The 19,392-nt window shown below is 38.1% G+C and overlaps 1 protein-coding gene across 4 annotated transcripts in view; it reads right to left on the bottom strand.

Moving 5' to 3' along the window:
* The window catches only part of LOC123962833 (hexokinase-4-like), a 34,620-nt gene that overhangs the window by 11,632 nt on the left and 3,596 nt on the right, over positions 1 to 19,392 (bottom strand). Inside the window, exons 1-4 of one of the 4 annotated variants that reach the window (XM_046039228.1) lie at positions 14,897 to 14,980; positions 9,583 to 9,699; positions 1,313 to 1,475; positions 955 to 1,103 (exon numbers count right to left, since the gene is read on the bottom strand). In XM_046039228.1, the coding sequence (XP_045895184.1) occupies positions 955 to 1,103; positions 1,313 to 1,475; positions 9,583 to 9,699 (429 nt within the window). In that variant the 5' untranslated portion in view covers positions 14,897 to 14,980. Of the gene's footprint in view, positions 1 to 954; positions 1,104 to 1,312; positions 1,476 to 9,582; positions 9,700 to 10,003; positions 10,035 to 14,247; positions 14,308 to 14,896; positions 14,981 to 19,392 lie in introns of those variants that run through there. The other 3 variants (XM_046039230.1, XM_046039231.1, XM_046039229.1) reach the window with 3 other exon arrangements.

Raw genomic sequence — 19,392 nt, forward strand, 5'->3', positions numbered from 1 at the left:
GCAGCGTCAAGCTTTCTAAATACCACGGGGTGGTGATGGCGTAATGGATAAGACCCGTGCCTTTGGTGTGAGCGACCTGGGTTCAGCTCCCCACTGTGATACATCCACCATTGTGTCCCTGAGCAAGACACTTAACCCCTCGTTGCTCCAGAGGCGTGCGACCTCTGACATGTATAGCAATTGTAAGTCGCTTTGGATAAAAGGTACTATTATACTAAACTATTTAAGTGTTTATCGTTGTGTTTCATCTGTCCCGCACAGTAAGGACGGAAGAAACCTGCGCACCTTCCGTTCAAAGTGAAATTATACTGAAGTCGTTCCACATTTTAACAAGATGACACCTGCTATTGACAGAACACACACGTGTGTTGTTGATGACAAGAAATTATTTCTGTCTGTAACGTTATATTTTAAAATGTCGTATATCTGAAAAGTGTTTCACTCATCCCGGCTGTTCCCTACTTGTATGCACTATTGGGAAATATAATTTATAACAAACTATCATGTTTTTTTAAATTCTTCATATGTTTGTGTGTAAAAATCTTAATTTGTAAAATAACTGAAACTGGATACCTAAATATAGTGACGTAAAAAGTAAAATATTTCCCTCTGAGATGTGGAGGAGCAGAAGTAGAAATTGGCATGAAAAGAAAATACTCAAGTAAAGTACAAATACCTGTAATTTGTACTGAGTAAATGTACTTAGTTACTCACTGGTTATGCATTTAATATAACAGTGCAAATTAAAAATTAAAGTCTAATAAATACAGCTTCATTCATCAGGTTAATATTGGGGAGACTGCTTTATAGGGTGCAATTTAAATAAAATGTATTTAATATTCTGTATCTGGTTCCAAAAAGCTGCTCTCATGAATTTATTATTTATTATTTATCAAATGTTCTTCCTTGTTTTTCCCCTCACTGCATTTTCTGTTTTATAACACTGTGTGTCACCTGTTCTCCAGTTCCCAGCATCATCTCCTTTGGTATGGCACAGATCTGACTGTCCATCTTCAGCACTTTCTGCTCGTCCTCCACCACGCGGACATGAAGCACACGGAAGTTTGTCCCGCCGAGATCCAACGCCAGGAAGTCGCCTTTCTCTGCCGGGAAGATTAACGGACAGGTTTATGAACAACGCCAGGAGTAAGGGCGGTGAGTATGTATTTATCATCTTTCATCTCTAACTATAATTAACAACTATAAATTCAGAAGTAACACTAGAACATTTGATTTGAAATTTATTAAGTTGATCCCCCCCCTTCTAGACTTCAGTTTGCTCCTTATCTAACCAAAATATAAACAGCGTTACCAGTCCCGTCCGGTGTCGCCCTGACGAAGGTGGGCAGCATCTTGACGGCTGCCTTCTGATGAGTGTGTTTCCCCAAACCTCGATCCAGATCCGTCATCAGCAGAGAAGAAACCTCCTTCAGCTTCTCCTGAGACAAACGGAAACGCTTCAGGTAGTCCTGCACCTGGAGGTGAGCAAACAATACACGTGTAATGAAACTGACTTGAAATAAAAATATTCTGACATGAGTGTGTTTGTACAGACCGACTGTAATTTTTCTCTGTGCTTTGGCAACACATTTGTGTATTTACATGTCTTTATTTTTTCAATAACACACTGTACAGATACATCACACCAATGTACACACTGATAATTTACAGCTGGCAGATAAATATCAATAATGTTTTGTTTTTGCTGCAGATTGTCCACATAAAGCAAATGTGACTTGATCCACGAGAGAAAGCCAAAAAGTGAATAATAATAATGATGTAAATCATAACTTTTGTTTATTCAGCACTTTTATGGTTGAACCAGGATTAAAACCTTTCAGCAGGCAAATAAACAAAATAAAACCCACAAATATACTATATGGACAAAAGTACTGGGACACCTACACATCACTTTTTTGACATCCCGTTTTAAATCCATATGCTTTTGGAGTTTGTTTGTGGGAACTTGGCTGGTTTATCCAGAAGAGCATTTGGGAAGACATGAGGACCTGGCTCAGAATCTCCGTTCTAGTTAATCTCAAAGGTGTTGGATAGGTTTGTGCCTAGGTGTCATTTACACTGGGGACGCTGGGGACCCACCACATGTCCCCATCACTTTTTTAAAAAGAAACGTTTTGAAATATAGCTTGCAATTTAATACCAAATGAAAATAAAATATAGAAGACCCAAATGTGCACTGTTCAAAAAAAGTAACTTAGACAAACAAGAAAAACTAACTGCTGATTATGAAATGACCCACAAACGTGCAGCACCAGTCGGTGACTTTAACAACTTCTTGACACAGTTTCTTTTTGGTCAAGTTTTCCGTTCTCTCCCTTTGAACATGACAAAAGAGGAGGGAAGACTAAAATCAGGCCTACACATGTGTTGCCTCAGTAGGGATGATATTACATGAGAAAAGTTGATCTACAGGAGAAACAAAGCTGAAAGCAGCACAGAATGACTGAGAGCTGCACGACATTATATTAACATATTTAGAAATGTCACCTGCCGCCTGAATTTTGTGTTTCCTTTTACATAAATAAAAACATTTCCACCATAAATTAGTGCAGAAACTTTCACCTGAATGCAGAAAATTAAGTGTGCTGCTCATATTTCTCTGCGTTGAGGATATCTTTAAAACACTGTTTAAGGATCTTTTCGTCTCGTTCTCGTGAACCTTTTATCGCATATAGTGATTGACTCGTGAGCCCCACCAACGCCCTTAGGGTTGAGGTCAGGGATCTGTGCGGGCCACAGCAAACTGTGAAAAGTATTTCTTTAGGGAGCTGGAGTTGTGCATGGGGGCATTGTCATATTTAAACGGGAAAAGGCCAAACTAATGTCTCAAATTGTCTGCTGTCTCTATATACTGTATGTCTATGCAGTGCACCCTATGCTAAAGGAGATATGAAAAGAAGCATTGAAGAACCTTTCTTTGCTTTCAGAGAATTCGACCAGCTCTTATCATGGCTGCCACGGAAAGACTTCCGGGTCATTTCACTCAGTTAGGAACCTTCCTAAGCAAAAAAGACTTTTCAGACGCAGCCCAAGACCAGAGTTTATCAAGACCAAGACGAGACCAAGACTTTTAGGGGCTGAGACCAAGTCGAGACCAAATCATCTCAGGATCAGCGTGCTAAAGGCAGCTTTAGGCTTCCTGCTCCGGGTAAAGAAGAGGATGTGAACACACTGAGATGTCGACTATTTACAGCTGAAATTGAGAAGCACACAAAGGAAACATCCAAAGATTAAAGCAGAAAAAGAAAAAAAAATAATAAATCATCGAGCTTGAAAAGACAAAAGTTACACATTCAAATATTTAAATTACAAGAAGATCTTAAAGCACAGGGATACACCATCACACTTTCACACGAGCCGTCGCAAATAGCCAACTCCTCCGTCACTATTAGGCTATTTATAGAGAGTGAAAAAAAGTAAGACATTACTAATATGTTTTACTAATATTATTGAATTTGGTCTAAACATGCAGAGATAAAGAATGAAAAAGAAAAACATTCTGAACAATATATGAATTTATAAATATATTTAGTCATTATTCATATTAGAATTTTAAGTTGAAATTTGTTATTTATCTGTGCAGTTTAATATTTCAGACATTTTGGATGATTATTATTATTATTATTATTGTGTTGTATATAAACAACGGCCTACTTAATAAACTCATTGCAGTAGAGAGTTTTGTTTATGTTTTGTGAGACGTTTGATTTGCAGCTCATCCATCCGCTACGTCAGCACCAGGGACAGCGCCGTGGGTCTATCAATACACAGCACAGTTGGGTTAACGTTAAGAGGCGTGGTCGGGGCCACAGATTCTAACTTGAATAAAATAGAATTGGATATTCTTTGCAAACAGGCTCATCGGTTCTACAGGACACCTATGCACCCTCCACCGCATTTCTGGTCTTAGTGTGTGCTGAATGGAAGTGCTACTCATAAGCCATTTTCTCAGTGGATACCCTTGAGCCTTCAAGCAATGTCCCGAGGTAACTTGCTGCCTCGAAGTGCGAGACTGCTTGAGGAGGAAGCTGTCATGCTTTGCCCCAGGCCATTTTATAACAGCATTTGTAATAACGTCAGCATCACATACAAACTGAGCGTTGATTGAGTGGTATCCTTTCCTGTTTACAAAGTCATTCTCATTGGTTTTTGGTCCCTTGATTCTGATGTGGGTGCTTTCTATGCCACCAAGTATGTCGGGGAATCCGGCTATCTGGTAGAGCTTCTGACAGGTCATATTTTGTTGCTCAGACTGAGTTGGAAAATTGACATAGTCGTTAAAGCTAATGATAGTGCAACTGCTCTTATTGTTCTACACACAGTAGATTTATGCACTTGAATTGAATCACCAACCAAGTTTTGAAATGAGCCTGTAGCAAAATATCTTAGTGCCAGACACACTTGTAGGAAGGACTGAGGGCACCGTTTCTGCCCGTGAAAACAGCCGGCATAATTTGCGCCTCCTCATCCAAATGATCCCACCTTTCAAAACGATGTGCCATGACAACTGCTTGACTACTTTATGGAGGACTTTACACCTATTAAGGGCTAGGTGTAAGATCTGAGTTGTAACTTATGTCTGCGTTGGAAGTATTTCAGCTGGTGCATCCCTTAAAATGTTAGTAGCACCTAAACTCAGACTTAAGAAATTATGTTCAAACTAGACTACGTTTGAACTTACACATAGTTGATGCAACCCAGTGGAGGTCACAACTATGTGGAAGAGATTTGCAATAAACCTGATAAACAGGATGATGTCTTTCCAGTTTTAATACAGTACATAGTATTCTAGGAACGTGTGGGTGTAACACACCTTATCAGGATCCTACCTCACCACCACTACCTGTTGCTGTGGTTGACGTCATGTTTCATGAATGAACGTCCTCACTATGTGTACCAATCTCCAGCCCAGTGTCCACCCTAAAGCCTGAACCCTCACCTACACTGCAAAAACTAAAATCTTAGTAAGATTAATTATCTTAATTGAAGGCAAAAATATACTTGTTTTTTATCTGACAAGATATTTCTTCTTACCAGGCGGCTTTTATGTTACAGAATTTCACTTTTTTGGCCTTAAGTAGCGAGTAAAATATTCTTGTTCTGTTGGCAGATAATTTTGCTTATTTCAAGTAATATTTCCCCCGTTTTAATGCTTTTTTGCTAGTTTTTGAGAGCTCAGTTTTTACAGTGTACTATGTTGGCGTCACCTGGTAAGTGCTTGAGTGTGAGAGGCTGCATGGGCCCTGATATGGTCTAATGGTACAGCTCTTTGCAGCATACCACATTTCCATGACTATGTCAAAACATATGTTTTGGGACTTTTTATTTTACATTTTTTACCTTCTTCACAGCTGAGGCACTGAAGGGGCCGACTGCCTGATACGAATGTATTCCAAGCTCTTAAAATGATCATTTGAAAATGACATGTAGATGAAGAGGAAATTTTCATATAATTAATTTACTACTTACATGTAAACTTTTTCTGTCCTTGTAGTTGCTCCTTCCATTATATTTTAGACGCCACAACACTATGAACTGTGGGTAATTTCCTCGGGCAAAGTCCAACGAGATGCGGACCTATGTAAAGTCAGTGATAGAGCCCTCATGCAGCTGATGATTTGACAGTGGGACAGCCCTTAACTTACTGGGAATGTGCCTCCGTACGTGTGGAGATTGGGATTCAGTCTGTGTCAGTGGATGTGAAAATAAAATATTCATGAATACACAACTTTTTCTACGATTTCTGAGTGGATTTATTGATGTTTATTTTTGATGGGCATCTTAATGATATCCTCGGGAAGTGTAAGTCATACTAAATGATACCAATGTGTTTCATGTCTGTGTGTTGAGATTTGACTGAGTTATGACTCTGAGAAGGAGTGCGGTTTCTGCCTCAAAATTAACTGTAAGCAGCATCTTTGCTTTTGTCCCTTTCCTGCTGATTGTCCTGACCATATCATGTTATTTCACCATGGTTAAAATGGCGAGACACCACAGTCAAATGATAATAGGTTTTTTTCCCCCAACTTTACACAAAGACACTTTATAAGCTGAAATAATACATAAATAGAAGCTTTATTTAAATAACAATTTTTTATGTTTTGTATTTTTCTATATGCCAATAAGGTATTTCCTTATTAAATATGTGCTGATTTGCATATCGGACAAATCCATTTTCCAGCAGATTGATAAGAGTCAGATGAATTTTTTTTGTTTTTTATTGTGATAATATACCAAATGGCCAGACATTTACAGAACGGTTTATCTCTTTACCTTAGGCTGGCCACAATAAAAAGGCCTTAGGCTGGCCACAATAAAAAGGCCTTAGGCTGGCCACAATAAAAAGGCACTCCAAAATGTACATGGTACAATGATTATCTGGAGATGGCAGCAACAATTCACATATCTTTTCCTGTTTTCTGCTTCCTTAAAAGCTGAAAAAAAGCTCTTTAAAGCTGCATTGGGCAGCTGTAATGTACCAAACTCTATTTTACTATATATGTCTACTTTAACCAACAGTACAAAGCACTTTCTGTGGTCAAAACTGTTGAGGAAAAGTTTTCTTTTTAAGTATTTGTCTAAGTTAATGTACATGTGTCTGAAAAGTTCAGGAAGATGTGTGTGTCAATGAAATTACTAAATAACAACAGATATTGCAAAACATTACGAAAAAAGAAGTTTACTGCATCTTAAATGGCCACACTCAGCTGCTGCCATGTTGCCACATCTCCTGGTCCCAATAAGGCAAACCCTTGAGTCTTCTAAGTATTAATGTAATGATGAGAGGATGTGCAACTTCCTGTACTGTTTCTATGCACTGTCTGAGTTGTATAGTCTATATTGGCACTTTCAACAAAGTGAACGTCCTTCAGTCAAACTTGAACTTTAGCACACACAGGGAATTCTGGGTAAAAACTGCTCACAGAAACGTTCAGAGGTCTGTGGCTTTTTCTTAACTAAACTACAAGAGAAGCTTGTTTACTGTAAAAGGCTGTGAACAGTGTCTTCATGCAGCCGGACAAAAACAACAACTTTTTGATGTGGTAACATACAGGTGTATCAAACAAAAATTCAGTATCGTGGAAATGTTCTTTCTCTTCCATAATTTAATTCAAAAAGAGAAACTTTCATATATTCTAGATTCATTTCACACACATATATTTCAAGCCTTTTTTTTTGTTTTAATCTTGATCATTACAGCTTAGAGCTCATGGATCAAAACTCCAGTATCTCAAAATATGAGAATTTGAGAATAAAGGATTTATAACACAGAAATGTCGACCTAATCAGCTAATTAACACAAAACACCTGCACCTCTTGTACTCACAATGAACCTTTCCTAGATTTCCTAATTATTTGAGACGCACCTGTAAAATCTAATTTTAACCTTTTCACCAGCTGAAAGCTAATCGGTTTACCAATTATTACTGCATCAGATTGTGAGTTTACAATCACGTCTCTATGTCTTTGATTTATATATTTTTTATCTTCAGCTGCTGGCCCCCGTGTTTTGTCCCCATCTGATTACAGCTGGACAAATGTATTTAAAATGTAATGCAGGCTACAGCCTAATATATAGGTAAACAATGGTAAACAATGAATAAACAGCACAACATTGAATAGGTTTTTTTTTTTAGATGAATGTGCACAGTCTGGATATGCATTTATATCTCAATGTCCGCTGGATTAAAAGGGAGCCTCTGTCTTTTATTTACCTTGCCATGGTGAGTTCATAGCTCCGCTAACAATGGCTTTTTAAGTTAATTGAATTGACTCTGACCAGCTGTTCTACAACTGAAAACATTTTTCACCTCAGGGTTCATGAACTCAAGTGTTCAGGGTGAGTTTGTTAAACTTGCTTTCTGAAAAACACCCCAGGCCTGTTTCCACAGACACTTGCATGAAGTGTGGATAGTGAACACACACCACTCCTCTCTCTTTTCTCTCTCTTCTTCTTCTTCTTCACTCTCCTGAGTTGCAGTAATTTTCCAGAGGCGTGTTTGTTTAGGCCTCGTCTCGCTCTTTCTCTCTGTACCATTAAACTCTTTCATCACCTCTATCTCTCATTTGATTTCCTTCCTTCCTTTCTGTCTGTTCCTTGTCTCTATGCTTGTTCCTGCTTTTACCTCAGCAGAGATGTGGCTTACTTCATTCCTCCATCTCAACTCTGATGGTTTGGCATATTAAGTACGTTATACTGGCTTGAGCCAGCCGGCAAATATACAATAAATCACTGTGCAAATATGCAGAATAACAACACACCTGTGGCCTGCAATACGAAGGGAGTTCAACCTACTCAGAGTTAACTCTGGGTTATCAGGCAAACTCAGGGTTGACAAACTCTGATCGCCTACACTGGTGTTAAACGGTACTACGACGGTGGATAAGATGTTGGTTAGTTGAGTCGGTGTTAATTTATGTGGCGTTGTTGAGTGTTCGCATAAAAAGGGCGTATTCGGCCGTGCAGGCAGAGTTTTTTCGCAACGTCGCATGCTCCGTATTTCTCCAGAGGAATGCACATTGGTAGTGTCAGGAAATGATGAATGTAAAGACAAGTTAACGGCTAAGACGGCAAAGCCAGGGAGGCTCGTTGGCATCGCATGGAGTAAATCTGTAGTGTTCTTATTGTTGTTCAAATTTCTATTATGTATTTTATGGGCTCTTCTTTTATGTGTAATATGATTAAGATGTAAAGGTACAACTGCACAGAAGGTTCATTGTAATAGAAAAAAAAGAGCCAGCGGAGAGGGGTGATATAGCCTAATAATAAGAGAGAAAATTAAAAAACTTAAGACTTTTCCTTTTGAAGACATTTAGCTGAATATTCTATGTTCTGAAGTAGGATTTAAAATTGCAGGACTTTTACTTATAATAGAGTATTTGCCTTGTTGTACTGGTAAGTGGAGGATATATAAACTTCTTTCACCACTGCTAGCCTGGCTGTGAACCTTGAGCGATAAACCAGGTAACCAAGTGACAGAAGGAACATCAGCTTATTATTCTGCCAAGGCGTTTTTGTGATGGAGAATGTGTGTCATCATAAAGCTGAAGCAAATGTTTCATCGGTCACTGAAATGTCCAGTTACCGATCATTCTGTATGAGTCAGATTAATATTAAACTGTGTGATTTCCTAATCTGAGAATCATTCCAGGAACAGACCGTCTCCTCCCACTGTGTATAAAAAGACTTAACATCACAGAAAGTTATTACTAACGTTGATAAAGAAAAAGGTTTTACACAATGACACTAATACAGTAAACGTTGCTGAATTTGTTCCCAGCAACAGGATTGCAGAAAAGCTGCCAAAGTTGGAGACACTGAATGTTACTGTTTTCTTTGACAACAACAAATAAATGTTTAAAGGTTCAGCATTTTGGAATAAAACAGAGCATTCTCTCATTTTCTCTTATGACACCTGCACCAACTCTCAAACCCAGACCCCCACATGGTCATAGTGAGTTTCATACTGTGGTGTCTGTTCTAATACTGACTGTGGCCGCTCTGCACCTGGTGGTTGGCAGATTTTATAACAAATATAACAAATGTCCTGTGTTACGTACCTTTGTCAACTTGTCCAGAGGGATGCCTTCCTGGTGCAGGGTCAAGGTGTCGCCGCTCATTTTGGCCTTCTTGGAAATCTGTGTGCTGTTCTTGCCGTTTCCCTCTGCTGTGCTCATCTGGACAGAGGAGGTTAAAAGGTCAAAACACAGGATATAGAGCGCTTTAGGGGTACCACCACAGCAAAAATATGTACGGTAGTGTACGACGAGAGAGGGTGTTGACAGCCCCCCAAAGCCCCTACCCTTACCCACAATCATCAGAAATGTTAGTACCTAAACCTAAGTCACTGAATGTATGCATGTCGACCGGCTAACTCTACAGCTGTGCGCATCGGCCGATGTGCGCAGCTGTAGAGTTAGCCTCCCTTGTGTTGCTGCAACGTAGGAAACGGGGGTGTTTCATACGGACGCTGAAGGGTACCTTTAGCGTAAAATCCTTACGCTTTGTCTCAGGAGAGCAGTGTTCATTTTCTGTGTGAAACAAAAAGTCAACATTGTTTTAAGTAAACTTATGCAGGTTATGTAAGTAGCGTTACTGAACTTACCTAAGTTAAGTCATGCTTATATTGATAATCTAACCAGATGTTGCATATTTATTGTTGCTAACTTGACCGCAGACCCTACGCTTCCAAAAACGACCCTAAAAGGGGTAGCTACTCAGTGTGTTAACAAGCGACGCTAAGGGGTCTTGACCATGCGTCCATATGTGACGAGTTGGGAGTGAGAATGTGTTGCAATGGGAGGTGTAACATAGCTGCTAAATGTTAGCACACTAACTCAGAGAACTAGTAGCTAACTAGTTTAGACAGCTTTAAGCTAGTATGGCTAATTTGAATTTTGAAGCTCAGCTAGGCTCAATCGCAATTCTTGATATAACTTTCCAGATATTAGATTTTTTAGTCAGTAAACAAGACATATTTATCTATATTTTGCAATTAACTAAAGGTTAAACTAAATATACTTTTGTCTGCTAAAACACACAGACCTCTGCGTGAAAAGTCTGATATCCTCAAGAAGGCAAAAGCATCTTTCAAAACAACATCTTTCTGGACTTTTTGGAAACATGTCCGTATAATAGCAAAACATACGGACACAAATTACCAATACTAACTTAACATATTAAGAAAACTAACATGACTGGTGTTTGATCCTGATCAAGTTACCAGCCACGTTGACTTTCCTTCTTATGTGTGTCCTTCTGCAACAAGTATAATACTTTGAATAAACTTAACAGTATAATGACGAGATATTCACAGTGATAAAGAGCTCAAGTTCCTGAAGAAGTACCTTTCGATGACTCTTTTATAGATGCTTTTACAATGCAGTCGGTGGTGTAAAATGATGCTCAAATATTTGCTGTGCTTCATGAGCTGTGTTTGGACTCTCCTTTAATCAACATTGAATTTGGTGCCTGAGCTTTTCATGACACTTTAACTGACTTACAAACATTATAACTTTAGTTTCAACCAAAGGAACTATAACCTGGAACTAGGAAACTTTGGATGAACTCACCGTTTCCACCGGAGGGACCAGGGTCTAAATGTAGTTCTGGGGTCTTCATTTTACCCCCCAAAATGTCCCTGCTTGGGGGGGGGGTAGTACTTTCTGGGGCGTGACAAGAAGTAATCTTGTCACAAAGTAATCTTGCCCAAGTTTGTCAGTTTTAATTAAAAAGAAGTATCTTTCACCACAGGGCAGGGTTTTATTTCCTTTTTATTCAGTCTCTCCACCGCTGACTACAGACTTAGTCAGGAATCCTCATTCAGACATTTTTGATGACACTACCCTTGTCTGTCTTCTTAATCAAGCCAATGCCAATGTTATTAGGTAGCTGGTTACAGTAAACAATCTCTGAAAGTCATCTTCTCTGCACTTAAGTTATCCAGGAGTTTCAAAAACAAAAAAAATAAATACCGGGGTCAGCAGCTTTTCCAAACTTCACCAGTCTGGACGGGAGGTGCAAACGTAGCAAAAGGTCTCCGTTTTAAAATGAAAACGCAGTAGTGTGGACGGGCTCCTCAGAAAACTGCAGCCGCCTTGCTTCCACAAGGTTTTAATGTCATGTGACATGTTGATGCTTTGCTGCGCCGGCAAAAGTCAGACAACGTGATGCGTGCTGGTTAGAAATGCTAAGTCATTTAAGTAATTTTTGTCTAGTGGACCCAGCATGTGCAGTGGAAATGACACCTTTAAGACCACCTGGAAAGATTGATTTGTATTTGTAAAGTCAGCTAATACGGTTCATTATTTCCTATTCAGACGTTCACTTTGAATGCACCGTTGTCATGCATGGTACTTGTCATCGTTTAAAAAACTAAATCCCTTTTGGACAAGATCATGTGGTTTTAAAGTAGAGTTAAGTCCACATACAGGAAAGTCCAGTTACCCACAAAAAAGGGAACAAGCCCTTATTTCACTTCCACCTGCTGTCCATCATCAGACTGGACAAAAGACACTGTAATACATCTAACAAATACAAACCAATGTCAACTTCACTTGTTATTAGGGGTGTGCCATCCTATCATTCACGATATGTCAGTGTCATTTTTTATATTGTGAAAATGCCAAAATTCTGACTTGTTGACATCATACAGTAACACACAGCAACAACACGCATTACTGAAAGTGAAAGTGACACGGCTCCACGTTGTAGGAGTTAGTTCCATAAAGGAGAGCGACTGCAGGAAGTGGTTCGGTTACAAAAGATCAAATGTACAACAAACTAGTAATATGTAAGAAGGCTTTAACAACAAAACAGGGCAATGAAACAAACTTATTTCACCACCTTAAACAGAAGCACCTGGTTGAAAACGAGGAGAGCCAAAACTCCCGTGAACAGTTATTCCTAAAACAAAAATGTTTTTCAGTACTTTTTCATTATCGCAGAAATACCGTGATATAGCTTTAGGGACATATCGACCACCCCGTACTTGTTAGTACAACAAACCAGCGTGCCTTACAAAGCCCACCAGTAGGTCAGGAAAAGAGGAAGCAGCTGTATCCAGGGCACATCATCATGTAAGGTTTTTTTTTTTTAAAGGAAGCTTCTGTCTTGAGAACTGTCAGAAAAACGTGACCTTTGATAAAGTTCCTTAATAGGCCTACTGAGGTCAGGACCTGCATTTTGAGAGTGCTTGTGATTACTGAGGACCGTATCTGAATTCGTTGGACCATTCCTTCACTTGTGACAAGTGGAGACAAGTCTGCTCATTTCTTATCATTTTTAAACAGCCCACACAACTATTAGGTGCTCATGTTAGATACTACAGTAAAAAACATCCTCTGACCTTCACTGATAACTTTAAAGCCACAGTAATTAATATTTTTACACATTAATATTTTCTTTATTTAATATTTTTCTAATTAGTGTGAGAGGTGATGGCCGTCACCGACGCTGCATCTCAGCTTTACACTGTGTTTTCACTTCTTTCAGTCCGTTGTTTTGGTTTTACCAAAGTTTTACAAGCTCTGATAATGCGACCTATTTTCAACTTAACGTCAACTGTATCTGTCCCAGGAGGGGAACTGGTGTTTGCAGCAAGAAAGAGATACAGGACAAACAAATATCCAGGGCAATAAAATACAAAACGCCTACGCAGGGTATTCTCATTGTGCGAAATTGCTGGAATTCTAAATTCGGGACATCATTCTCAAAATCTACAACCTTAAAACAACATTGATATGTAGACAAACAACATAGACGGCAATGTCATCAAACCAACATAGTTAGATATCAACACCATCACTATTTTCTACTTTTTACCCGGCCTGAGTTCAGATGTTTCCCTCAGGAGCTGGTGGAGACCGAACCACTGATTTGCATTCTCCCAGTTAATGTTTCGTTCCTAATAAGATCAATAACCAAAGCTAAGAAACTTCTTGTTTTTTAAAATGAGTTGTCAGATTGAGTAGCTTGTACATGTTAAAGCAAATTAAGTAAATTTACTAAAGTGATGCGATTTTGGGGTACTTTAGTAATTTCATTTTATGATACTATCTACTACATTTCAGAGGGCAATATTGCACTTTTACTCCACTACAATAACAATTAACAGCTTTAGTTACATTAGGGTAACACGATAATTCTAATAAAAACCACAAAATGTCACAATTGTTTTTTCTCAACATTTCTTCTGGCTGCCCCTCCTCTCACTGAACTAAGTTATTTGATCAAAGCTATTCTGACCTAAGTTTTGTCAGTTAAAATAAGCTGTAATTTGTTTGTGTTCAATTATTTATTTATTTATTTATTTATTATATGCTAATGAAGTTCCAGCAATCTCACTATTTAAAAGTCTGAGAAATAAATTATAGGAAAGCTAATAACATAACTGATCTGCAAGGCCAGTGACGTTGTGGGGGTGGAGCTGGACTCGGGGGTGTCAGAGATGAGGATGCTGTCCAAACTACATGTCATCTTGGACAATGTCTCCCACCCACTCCATGACGCGCTGCTCAAACACAGGAGCACTTTCAGTGCAAGACTCATTCCCCCAAAATGCACCACAGAGTGCCAACTTACCCCACACTACCCTACATATTAAGATTTTACACACATCATGATGCCTAATTACAGATGAAACTAACCCAACTGTGTATGAATTAAGTAGCCTATTAAATAGTTCTCTCTACCTCAACTGAATACAGCATTAAACAACCACTTACTACATAAATAATAATGATGAGCCCACTTCACTTTCTTCCACCGTCAGTCAGCTCACTGAAACACCCTGAAGAAATACAGACGTTGTGACATCTGTGAACTCTCTGACTCTTTGATGGCAGACTCTTTGGCAGAGTATGATCTCTTTATTACAGGAAAAACCTGTTGCTGCTCTGTCAGCATGAATGGAAATGGGCACACACCTGAATACTTTTAGGTTGTTATCTGAGACAAGTCAGTCACACCTGGAGTCTTTTCTTTTTTTCCTTCCAGGTGTAACGGAGTTGAATTTCAACATCAGACTGCTTTAAAGTAGCTTAAAAGTGACAGGATTATCACATGTAAAGCTGTCAAGTTTTCCTCTGTGACAATAGACAAAACATTACTGCTAAAGTCACAACCACGACAGGCTACAGCTCGGGGTTTCAAATCTGGGAGCTGATTCGCGGTTTTCCAAATAATATCAGTGAGGATGAAAACTTTGTGACGTCCACAGTCTGCTGGTTTCACGAGCTTTTGCTTCACTTTAAAAAAAAAAAAAAAAAAAAAAAAAAAAAATTTGGGTGCCACTTCACGGTCCTGGTCAAACAGCGGACTGCTTCTCTTTAAACAGCTCGTCTAACAGGTAAAAGCACGTAAAGTGAAGCTCACCTTTGCCTCTCGCGCCGCGCCGCTCAGACCGACCGGAGTCAACTTCCTCGGTGGAGAATGAAGAAATGTGAGTGAGCGCTCCGTTTGGGGGAGCGTTCACACCCACTTCATCTGAAGACATAGATATTAGTAATATCACAACACGAGGAGGAGACCTGCTGTGCTACACGGAGGATGTCGGGTGCGGCTGTGGCGTTTACGCACGGCGCAAATACCGGACAGGCCACAAACTATGCTGAGAGGTGTCATTAACACTGGGGACATGTCCCCACCAATTTTTGAAATAGCTGATTTTGCCCCCACGACTTTTTGAAAGCCTACTAATTATTGCATTATATTCAAGTATATTTTTTAAATTTTGAATTGTCATCTGCCACCTGAATTTTGTGTTTAATGCTCCACATTTTCTGGGGAAGGACCCCTAGACAAATCACTCATATATCTCAGCATTGAATATTTCATTAGTGTTAAAGTATCCTGTTCTTGTGACCCCTATATTGTGTATCATCACACCCTTAAACTGAGCCCTTATGTCCCCACCACTTTTCAACACAAAGTGACACCCTTGGTGTGGCAGCATAGTTTTACCATCAATAAATAAATATAAAATAATCATCTTACCTAATTCCTTGTGCTTTAGCCCCTTTTTGTGTAGCTTATAATACTTGGATTAAAGTTTTATGACAGCCTGCAGCTGCTCCAGTCCAGCCCACCACAGCTGCTGGAGATACTACTGATATTATTTACAGTGTGTGTAACAGCTATCTAGCTTATTTAACACATTTAACTTTCCTACCTTCAGAGTTTCATAATTAGCATTTCTGTCTCTTTAAATGAGCTGAAAATTTGCTGTTAGCTAGCTGATAGCCATCATATCATTTCATCACAACTATATCCATATTTTATGTAATTGTCAACTAACACTGGTGCTCAGGCGCATGAGCAGTGAAATAGAGGATTAGTTATTGTAGAGATACATTTTGACATGAAAATAGAGTTCATTATTTAATTTAAAGTCTTTTGTGAGTCTTTTTTTTCACAATAAGCAGCCACTTGTTTTCAGGAGTTTTAAGTCCAAATGTTTTCAGTTTCAGTTTTATTTATGTAGCGCCAATTCATAAAAAAAAAAAATTCATCTCATTCCCCTTTTCATATAGAGCAGGGAAGAGATCCAACAATTCCCCAACAATGTCTGACTACCGCTTTATTGAACCCATCATTCACAGTCATCATGAGCAAGAGGAAAGGAGACATAAGAATTAGGAATTAGAGATGATAATGCAGACTGTATTTTATGAAAGTTGTAAGTTGTAGTGCTGTAATGAATTTTATTCATCATCTACAGACTGATGACATTAGTTAAATAAGCGAGGACGTTGTTAGCTTTGTAAGATTTTAGTTCACTGTTGCACGTACCTGCGCTGGTTGTCATTGTATAATTTGCACCCTGCCACACTGTAAAAGTACTCTGTAACAGGTAAAAGTCCTGCATTGAAAATGTTACTAAGGTGCAAGAATAATCATGAAAATGTAGAACAGCAAGACGTCAACAGGGCATTTTTCACTGTTTCCTGATGTTTTTTTAGACCAAACATTAATCAGTTAATTAAGAAAATAATCTGCACATTACTCAGTAATGACAATAATCATGGCAGCCCTATTTTAATGCCATTATCTGACACCAAATATTTTACTTTATTAGAAAACCTTTATTTAACCAGGAGAGGTTCCTTGAGAATGAAAATCTCTTTTCCAAGAGCCTCCTGCCAAACATATGCAGCAGCAAGTCACTATGCAAAAATACAATACAGATATAATAAAGAGTAAATTCTACTAACTGACACTAAAATTACAAACAATGAGAAGTAATAGAATCAGCCTCCTTCATCAGTAATTTAAAATTGCCACATGTTCTTTCAATTTAAAAAGATTTTGGAGGGAGTTCCAATAAGTACTTCAAAGAACCGCATAAAGTGTACGAGAACCAATTCCCAAAATGAAGAGGTTGTTCAACTGGCGATGGCTCTTTGCAGAACCAGAGAGCCTTTTGAAGAACCATTATTTTTTGAGTGCGCTGCCAAACGTTTTTTCTATCATTAGAAACATCAGCAAATGTGTGTTGGGGAAAACTTACAGTTCTTTAAGTAGTATATTTGTCTTATATTTTTTACTTAACATTTTCAAGGCTGCACTTTTACAGAGTATTTTGGTAGCCTCCAAGTACTTTTACTTAAGTCAAGGAATACTTCCTCCACCTCTGTCAGCTGCAGCAATTAATAAATAATAGTAAAAACAACAATCTACTAGTTGTCAAATATTTTTAATAATCTATTAATCGGTTTGATTTGATTCCAGCTTATGAAATGTTAAGTATTTCTGGGGTTCTTTCCTCCTCTATGACAGTAAACTGATTGTCTTTGGGTTGTGGTCTTGTTGAGCTTTGGGAAAACACTGATCGACAGTTTTTCAACATTTTCAGACACTTTAATCGATTAGATACGATAGTCTGTCACCTACTCACTCATTCATCGCTCTTAATTTGTTTTGTTTTCCTATCTCTCAAAAGCCACCATCCTCCATTTTAACAGTTTGTTTTTTTTCTGGCCCGGTTGGTGTAACCGAACATTGTGAAAGACTCTTACAAAACAACACATCGCTGCATTTCTCCAAACTCTCGCAGGAAACACAAAAACGTGAGGTTTGACGGTGAAATGCAACAACGGCAGCTTGTCGCTCGCTGCTGGTTTAGGATTCAGACCAGCAGGAACAAATTTCTGTCTTTGAAAAATACGCTTTCATTCTTTTTGCATTTCAATTGGATTTAGGGCTTCGACCAACATGGAGCGATTTTGATTAAATGTACAGCCTCCAAAGACTTTCGCTTTACTTGAGTATTTTCTTTTCATGCCACTTCCTACTTCTACTTCATTTCTTCTCAGAAATATTGTACTTTTTACTTCAAATTAAACTTTTTACACACAAAACACATGAAGAGTTCATAAAATATGATGCTTTGTTATAAATTAAACTACACCAGCAGTTCATACAAGTACAGCTGAAACGATTAGTCTGTTTGCAGAAAATAAATTGTCTCTTTTCATCTCCCTGTAAAAACATTTCATGGTTCCAGCTTCACAAATAACATTTGCTGTATTTCCTTTAATTATTTTAATAATTTGAATGTAGTGTTAATGTTGAGCTTTGTGTCACTTTGGGCTCTGGGTGATGGCATTTCTCTATATATATATATATTTTTTTTTTTTTACAATCAATCGATTAATGGAGAAAATCATCAGCAGATTAATCCACAATTAAAACAGAGCTCCACCTCAACATGCACACAGCAGTAAAATCATGCTTTTACATGAATGCATGATTAATAATCATCTCATAAAATAATATATATAGTAGAATAACACAGGGGACTTTTTTCTGCATTGTGTACTTTTACCTTTAATACTTTAAGTACATTTTCCTGATTATACTTACATACATTTAATTACTTAGGTAACATTTTCAGTGCAGAACTTTTCCTTGTAACAGAGTACTTTTAAAGTATAGTACTCGTACTTTTACTGAAGTAAAGGATCTGAATACTGTCCTCCACTGCTAGAAATAGTCATGCAGATTTTTAAGGGACGAACATTTTCATTTATTAGGTCCGTTTTGTATTTTACGCACATAAAGGCGACAGCACGTTGATCAAACCGACACCAACAACGGCAGCAGAACTTCGCTGGGAGGACGCCGTGTTGTGGTTGTGATGAAGTCCAGAGGAGTTCACCCCAAAATACATCCCTTTTTACTTAAGGTTTAATATTGCTGCTTTAAAATTCATTTATATGGCAGTGGTGGAATGTAGCTAAAGTACATGTACTCAAGTAGTGTACTTAAGTACAAATTTGGGGTACATGTATTTTCTTCTAGGGCTTTAAATAACAATTTTCATTGTTGATTAATCGATAGGTTGTTTTCTCTGTCAGAAAACGGTGGAAAATGCCGATCAGTATTCCCCAAAGCTCAAGAAGACGTCCTCAAACATCTTGTTTTGTCCACAACCCAGATATATTTACTTTACTGTCACAGAGGAGGAAAGAAACAAGAAAATTTCAACATTTAAGAAGCTGGAATCAGAGAATTTAAAGAAGAAGCAAGAAAAGAAGAAAAGAAAAAAAGACAAACTGATAAAACGATTATCAAAGTAGTTGGCGATTAATTTAACAGCAGCTCTACTTTCTACTTCTATTACTACATGTCAGAGTACCTTTAAACTTCACTACATGTATCAGACATCTACTTTACAAATTAAGATTTTTTACACATACAGTACTAGACTTCCAAACTTTTGACAATTCAAAATTCAATTAAACTTCCAAAAAGTTTATTTAAAATTACAGCTGAAACGATTCATTAATTAAATTGAATGAAAGAAAATTATATTAGCAACTTTTTCGATAATCGGATTTGCTGCTTTTTCCTTTCAATGTTTGCAATTT

Source organism: Micropterus dolomieu, linkage group LG23 (genome assembly GCF_021292245.1).
Source record: "Micropterus dolomieu isolate WLL.071019.BEF.003 ecotype Adirondacks linkage group LG23, ASM2129224v1, whole genome shotgun sequence".
In the NCBI taxonomy this organism is placed as follows: Eukaryota; Metazoa; Chordata; class Actinopteri; order Centrarchiformes; family Centrarchidae; genus Micropterus; species Micropterus dolomieu.